The 8,394-nt window shown below is 37.1% G+C and overlaps 1 protein-coding gene across 1 annotated transcript in view; it reads left to right on the top strand.

Annotated features, from left to right (window-relative positions):
• tll (nuclear receptor subfamily 2 group E member tailless) overlaps window positions 1-5,387 on the top strand; it is a 7,253-nt gene extending 1,866 nt beyond the window's left edge. The window contains exons 2-4 of the mRNA XM_011311091.1: window positions 3,260-3,496; window positions 4,098-4,315; window positions 4,692-5,387. Coding sequence (XP_011309393.1) covers window positions 3,260-3,496; window positions 4,098-4,315; window positions 4,692-5,387 — 1,151 coding nt within the window. The remainder of the gene's footprint in view (window positions 1-3,259; window positions 3,497-4,097; window positions 4,316-4,691) is intronic.
• The last annotated feature ends 3,007 nt before the right edge of the window (window positions 5,388-8,394 follow it).

Raw genomic sequence — 8,394 nt, 5'->3', positions numbered from 1 at the left:
AATGAGTTTTAAGAGATGTGCATCGCGCCCGTTTTTCCTGTTTTCCGTTCCGATAGCACGCCTACCTCTGTCAACACTTGCACCACTTGTTTACCGAAAATTATTAATTGAGAAAATGAAACTGTTTGACGGAGATATATTCTTTTAAATCGTCTATACTAGCATGTGTTGAAATAGGAAAAATGGTCAGGAAAAATTGTGCGCTTATAATTCAGGATCAGAGGCAAAATCAACGAAAAATCGTTGGAAACTAAGAGAAAAGCTCTTGTAAAATAATTGTCAGATGATTTGGAATTATCTGTAACATCAAGATTTCTATTCCCTGAAATAGTCAATACGACTTTTTAGTTCGAATTCTCTGAAAAAATGAAAATTTGCTATTTTTTTAAAAGGCACAACTGATTAAAAACCACCTCATACCGTAATTTTCAACCACTTGAAATGGTATTTATACAATTTTTTCACTGAAATTCCGCGACGAATTAGGCAAGCGACACAAAAAAAAAATCATCAAATAATAAATTGTTATTAGGGCTGAGTAAAAATAGAGGATTCCCATGAATAAACGTGTGAAATAAATAGCAGTTGGCATTTAAAGTTCCGAATTCATGTGAAAATAACGACAGATGTTGCTGAACGAATCACATCATTATTAGCAGGTTGTCTCGTGGGTGAGGGGGTCTCTTTAAACGCGTCATTTGGTCTTCAATCAGTGCGTTTACAGGGCAAAATAAAAAAAAGCCGAGTGAAAACAAAAAGAGGAGGCATGCAAGTTAAAATTATTGAGTTGATTCATTGCATTGGGGTGAATGAGGCGCCGGCTTCGTGACCCTTCTCTATAACACTCCGAATGTTGCGGTTGTCCAGTCTAACGACCAAGCAGATGACGGTGCACGTAATTTACCCTTTTCTCCCCCTCTCGCCTCCCCCCTCTCCTCTCCCCCTCACTCCCTCTCCACCCCTCTTTCTGATAATCCAAAATTGCCCTCACCAATGTTCATCATCACTTGTGTCGCAAGCACATGGCGGTGAATTCCCATGCACATGTAACTGTTCGACACCTTATCGTTCATCCTAATGGACTGTGAAACTGCCTTCACTCGTTACACTATCGTAAATCTCTGGCTAATCATTAGTCTTGATACAAGTACAATTTAAAATTATTTGCCATTTTGATTTTTCTTAATTCTCTCAATCAGAGGAGGATGTATTTTTTATCACGATATTTGAATCTCTATTTTAGACTTATTACATTTCCAAACTAATTTCTCAATGGAAATTCGTCATCTGTAGTAAATGATATCGTTCTTTTTTTTACAACAATGAAGAAATTAAAAGCAGGCATTCATTACATTGCAGTCTTTTATTCAAAATAATTGGAAAGACTATCCTGACTGTGCAAAGCCAAAATTCACGTTAAAAGTTACTCCGACGGATAATTTCAGTATTTAATTTTCCCTTGCCCCTCTTCCGATAAAAAATAGAGAAATTTAGCGTTGGACACGTGAGGCAAAGCATCGGTTTGGAACCTTTGGTTAAAAAATGGTGGAAAATAATTTATAAGGTCTCTACTGCCTCCGAACAACTCCGAGGAAAAAGCCTCAGTTGGGGAGAGCCTGGCGCGGGACTAAAATACAGCCTTTAACTTTGCCAATAAAAAATTCAGGTGGGATAAGTTATCGAGTACTCCCGGTTTACCATTTCTCTCACTTTTTCCCTCTTTTTTTCTCCCTTTCACCGTACCGTGAATTAATACCCGAGTGGTAGTAGTCATTCCAGTTGCGTGAGTCGAGTTGTGACGAAGCTCGATGGCAGGACAGTTCTTTATTTTCTGCATAATGCAGAAAACCGGAGAAGCCTCCAATGAAGTAAGAGCACATACATTTCACTACCCTATCATTCAGTGGGTGAACATGTGAATGCGCTTTCACCGCCCTTCGATGGAAATTGATTATTTATTTATCGAAAGAGAGCCTAGCTGTAGCGTTTTCTCTAACTTTTATCTTTCGGTCATGATAAATGTGACGCCGCTGTGTCTAGCGCTCAACAGGTTGCAATGAAAACCTCACTGTAATTGAAAGCCATTAAACTGTTTTTCACAAGTCAAATCTCCAATATAAATGAACCCCTATTTAGTAATTATTGTCATTTTGAGATGAGAGTTTTCAATGGAAAATGTTTCGTACATTGCATCAATTTTCACCTTTATCAATATTTACACCACTTGTTCAATTAAAAATAGTCATTAAGAAGATGTAAAGTCATGTTCAGATGATTTAGAATCATCTGAAACAATATAATTTAGAATGATCTGGAACAATATAAATTAGAATCATCTGAACCACTATAATTTTTCGGTTCGAATTTCCTTTCTTGAAAAAAGAAAATTTTACCCACATCTTTTTTTTTAGTCGACAATCGTCAATTCCAACAAAAAATGTTTTCTTTTTCACAACTTGATAACTCAGATGACTTGAATAAACTCAACCCATTGAACCTCTCATTCCCACCGAATAATGACCCCAAAAGAATTATTTTCTTCGACACTAAACCATTCCTGTCAAATTCCCCAAAAGCGTCCATTGAATTGTCACATTTATTTTGAGTAGACGAACCCGTTTAGAGAAAACACGGAATCACAGTTGAATGACACCCCAACCCATCTGAATAGCCATCGATTTGTCGCCAAGTTAGCATCTCAATACCTGTCGTCAGTAAGGCGAAAGGTCCTGTTAAAATCCGAGGATCTCATCTCAGCACCAATCCTCCACCATACATATATTTTCTTCCCTCTCCATTAAAAAAAAAAAAAGACTTCAGTGCTCCGCCCTCGCATCCATTGAGTCCCTGAGTACTGAATGAGGTGGGGTAGAACTACTGAATGGACCGGATGTGGCTGCTGGCCAGGTTACTCACAAAAAACATTTTCAAGTGAGCAACGCAGAAACACGACACTCCATCGTATCACGATCTACCAATCAATCCAAGGTCTCCTTTATGCCCATTTAAACGAGCATTTAGTGAGGTTCTGGACTAAATGCTTCCTTATTCACTGGTTGAAAGGCCCGTTGTCTTCAACATACCTGATCCCTAGTAGCTGGGGACTTGAATAACAAGAAATTAGAAAATAAAAAGTAAAGATGGGGTATACTGGGGGGCAACTTTCGCCGTCAAGATGGCAAGATGGTTTAATGGTTTAATGCTTCGTTGAGGTGGCGAACGACCAGGTGCTAAAGCAATATCTTTTGTTATGTTTTAGGTCGTATCCTGTATGACATTCCCTGCAAGGTATGTCGAGACCATTCCTCGGGTAAACACTACGGCATTTTCGCTTGTGATGGATGCGCTGGTTTTTTCAAACGATCTATCAGGCGGAATCGACAGTATGTCTGCAAAGCAAAGTCTGAGGGTGGCTGTATGGTTGATAAGACGCACAGGAATCAATGCAGGGCTTGTAGGCTTGCCAAATGCATACAGGCGGGGATGAATAAAGATGGTGAGTGCTGTACTCTATACGCTTCTAAAAAAAAAGAGAAAAATTATGACCAATCAATGAAGTTAAATGGTTTTAACATTGAAATCTTTCGCAATTGAGAAAAGAAAACTTGGGAGCAAATTCACTCATTTGAATTTGTCCTGAGGAACCACATTTTTATTATGAATAAATTATAAATATCGTTTCAACGTGCACATAATTTACTGACGGAGATTTTTCATTTCTTGGTCGAAGATATGATTTTCTTGACAATTTGACAACGCACTTGACAACGCACCTCTTAAAAAACTGTTTAAAATCTTAATGTCAGATTACAGTTGCAGTATTAGTCTTTAATTTTGTAAATTAATTTGTCGATTTGATAATCAATGTTTGTTAATTTTCATATGAAATTAAATATGCGTTTCAAAGTCACAAATAGTAGCATCACATATAATATTTCGTTTTCTATTAATTAAAAATTCAGCGCAATTTCCAATTGAAATTTCAAGCATAATTTTCCAACAGTGCAGTATCAAAAACAATGAAGAATGTTGCGGTGGTTCGGCACTGGTTTTCATTGTGGCGAAGAGAAATAAAAATTGCTTTTGTTTATTTCCAGCCGTTCAGCATGAACGAGGACCACGAAATTCCACACTACGCAGGCAAATGGCACTATATTTTAAAGAGCCCGAAATGATGAGCAGCATGGTACCACCACCCGCTGCTGCCCTCGATCTCGCTTTACCAAAGCCACCAAGTGAGCCTAGGGTGTCGGTAGCACCACCACCACCACCACATCACCACATACCGCACCCCATTTACTGTAACAGTATGGCTGTAAGTAAGGTGAGGACACAATTCACAATTCACAATTTTTCTCTTCAATCTTGAATAATTTCTAATGCCATTCTGACTTTGGTCAACGCCAATTTTTAAGTATCGAAATTTTGCTGTTTTCATCAATTTTTGATTTGAGATATTTGTCGAAATCTAAATTTTTGTAGTGCTTTATAAAAAAAACTATTATTTTATCATTTGGAGATTTAAAATAAATGACAACCAAGACAATACTACATTAATATAAAATTCATATCGCAAATAATGGGTTAGTGGAATCGAATTTAATCTAAATTAAAATATTTCTTCAAATTCCTTGAAATTTCACATTTTAAATGATCATCAAAGACTAACATTGAGTTAATAATTGTTTCAGTTACCGGTAAACGTAGGAGGAATGCCAACAATTCCAATTCTGCCTTCGATAAGTGCAGAGTCTGTTTGCGAGCAAGCAGCACGCCTTCTGTTTCTGAACGTGCGTTGGGCCCGTGATTTGGCCTCAGGCACAGGACTGACAATGGAGGACCAACTGACCCTTCTGGAGGCCTCCTGGAGAGAGTTATTCCTTTTGGCAGCAGCCCAGATGCTGCCGACCCTAGACCCGACGTTTCTACTCACTTTAGGCCCTGAGGGCCTATCCCTCGCCATCGAAGTCACCAGATTCAAGGAAACACTGGCAGGATTCCACTCCATGAACCTGGACCCCCATGAGTACGCTTGCCTTCGCGCGATCGTTCTCTTTAAAGCTGGTCTAGACTGCGAATTGGTCCCCAGCAGTCGAAGCAGCAATGGATCTGTATCACCTAGTATGGAAAGAAGACTGAGAGATCCTGTGACAGTTGCAAGACTAAGGGATGGCGCACAATTGGCACTTGGGGAGCGATTATCAGCGTCGTTTGGCTCTGGCCCTTCTCTCGGGGCCTTGAGATTTGGCAAACTACTTCTGCTTTTACCCACTCTTCGATCTGTCTCTGCACATGCGATCGAGGAACTCTTCTTCAGAAGAACCATTGGAATCATTCCAATCGAGAGAATCATCTGTGACATGTACAAAGCACCTGAAAAAATGTAAATTAATTTATCCAACACTTGAACGCCTGGATGTGTAATATAATATAATGTAATAAAGTTTATTAAAAGTTTTTACTTAGAGGTTTATTATAATTGATAGAAAATTCATGTTATGGATGACAATTATTAGGTTAGAATAGTTATTACAGTGCGGGAATTCCGGTCTTAATATTTAAGATGGTTCAGGTTGATTTTATCATCAGAGAACTTTAATTCTCAAGTACTCAAATAAATTTTATCTAAGACCATTTGTGAGTTTTATTGAGAAGACCTTTTTCTAGGTTCAATGCAGTAACTGGTAAATTTGATTTTGGAAAGTTTCCTATTGTCCTTCTGCCAACTACGAAGTAGTATTGCACTTGGTACTTGGAAATTTTTATCTCCCAAGTCCTGGCGACATTTATAGACGTGAATTCTTCCTAGTATCAATCTAAATGGAACTTAGTACTTTAAAAATCTCAAAGTACTAAATATTCTAGACTTTGGATTTTGAATAAGGCTAGAAAAACTTACAATCCATTATTTCGAGTTTTCATTATTGTAAGTTTCAATGAGATATTCCATAATTTTCAAAAGCTAGGCGCAGAAAGATTCAGAACTTAAAAATCGAAGATTTCAAAAAATTAAATGTTAAGTCTTGTCGGAGTCAAAACTTAACGTAATTAAAGTTGTCGATTGCTTCGGAAGTTTTAAGAGTCTCCATTTACTTCTAAAGAAGTAAGAAGTTGACAGACAATTGACAATTTTATTATCCCTCAAAGTCTAGTCTGCCACTACTTCAGGAAATCGAACAGTGTCTACTTGTGCCCTGATTTCCTTTTTACCTTTGATTTCTGACTCATTCTACCCTCGATTCTGATCACTAATTTTCACTCTCACTTATCTGAAAAAATCGACGGAATAATCATAATTTGCTTAAGACTTCATCATAAGACGGTAAAATTATGTAATTTTGAATTTGAATTTTGATTTCAGTTTAATATTCTGTGTAAGACGGGAATGCTTGCAATAACACTAGAAATTGACTGTAATTTCTAGACTGAAAAGAAAGTTGAAAAATCACAGCGAAATAAAAAACATTTTTATTAAAAAATTTGAGTTGTTCTATTTCGTTTTTAAGTAGGAAATTCCACCTATTTTGTATTTCGGGCACAATACCACAAATTTCATGGACATTTCACGGTTATTTGAGTGGTAATCGCAGTACAAAAGAAGAGGCTCTGTCGGCGGCTTGGAAAAGTTGTAATCATCCAGTGGGTATACAGGTAAATAATCGTCACAACCAAGACTCTTTTCACTTTTTTTCCCTTCTCCACTCTTCAATAACAGTTTTTCTTTAAATGAGGTTCTTGGCAAAGCTAGTGAAGAGTCTTTGTCAACATTTGTGTCACGCTCGTATTGTTAAATCAGTTCTGTTATTTCTAACGATGATCCTCCAGTCAATATTGTAGCATAAAACCGATAAATGCACAGCCTGATGTGTATACAGGTTGGACTCTCTATGAAGCCATTTATCATTAGACAGTTTTTTAGTGTTCGTTTTTATGATTTATATATCTGTGAGATATCTGGGGTAAATCAAGATGTTTAACGGTTTTTGTTCGACAGGTAAGGGAATATTCTCACGAATTTTCCTTGGAGGCTTTTATTTGGATTGAGTAGTGATGCGGGATTGGGATAAATTGTTCTGGTCCTCGATCTCGTTCTAATGGCTTAAGTGACTCTTGTTCTACGCATGACTGATTATCCTGAAATGTTGTATGCTACTTCAGTTTATGTGTATGTACATTCTTCGCAGCACCCTGCTGTCTTTCAGGACTTCACGAGGTGATGTTGTGTTTACAAGTATATTATTCAAATAATCGGTAACATCAACGATCAATATTCCTTCAAAATCCTATACATGATTGAATTATCTTTCAATCTAATTTTCTCTATAAATATTTTTTCACCTGGCTTTGCATTGGGTAATTCTCAGGCAGATATATTTTTCCAAGTTTGCCGTCAAGTAGGATCCATTACCAGAAATAAATGGCGGCCTATATCGTTTTGACGATAATTGCAAAGTCAACCGTAAAGTTCACTGAGGCATCCGTTGAAACACGAATGTCGGTCGCTCTTTGGATTCAACTTCTCTTTGGCGCACACTCCTCACCCCCACATTCTATTCTGCCTCTTTCCGTCTTTGAGAAATCAACGCACCGTTTGGCAAAAGCTCAAGATTATGTCAGCCGACCTCCTGCCGACTCTATCCAGCCGGGCCACACCGCCCCTAGATTTAGAAGTATTATGAACTGACAAATTACTCAGGTAAACAGTCCGCCCAGAAGTAGCAGTATTGTAAACCATGGCTTCCGCATTTTCCACTTCTTTAGTATTTTTATTAAACAACTATCTATAAATATCTATTTTATTTACTTAATTAACAAAGCCCCATGTTAAAATTAACAATGACTCCAAACAAGTGTCTTCCTATTAATTTCAATAGTTTAATTGTTGTATCATTTTTCACAATTGTAATTTTGTATGAACATTCATAATTATACTATATGCAAACAAATGTATCAATCTAGGATATTTTATACGTGATTTACTCAATTGAATTTGTTGAACAAAATGAAAGGATGAGTTCTGTTCTCAGATTTTTTCCTCGCACTCGAATAATACCCGGTAATTTTGCACTCTGTCAACCCATCGCCGCGGGGTCAATGATTAAGAACTGGTGGTAAGTACAAAATTACAATAATAATAAATTTAACATCTCCGATGATTCAGATGCTATCCCATTTTTTATGTACTCACTGATTCATGCAAGTAGGAAATTGTAAAAAGATAATAGTCTTTTCTTTGAATCAATTTTTCATTGATGCATCAATTTTTTCAATTACACAGTGCAATTGATCAGTCAAATCAATAGGAAGAAATTATATAATTAGTATGAAATTGTAAAAGGTATTTGGATATGCTCATGACCACGAGAGCCCATAAAAAAAAAAACAGAATATTCG

The sequence above is a fragment of the Fopius arisanus genome, unplaced genomic scaffold (genome assembly GCF_000806365.1).
Source record: "Fopius arisanus strain USDA-PBARC FA_bdor unplaced genomic scaffold, ASM80636v1 scaffold00082, whole genome shotgun sequence".
NCBI lineage: Eukaryota > Metazoa > Arthropoda > Insecta > Hymenoptera > Braconidae > Fopius > Fopius arisanus.
This window is presented reverse-complemented; position numbering and strand designations above follow the sequence as displayed.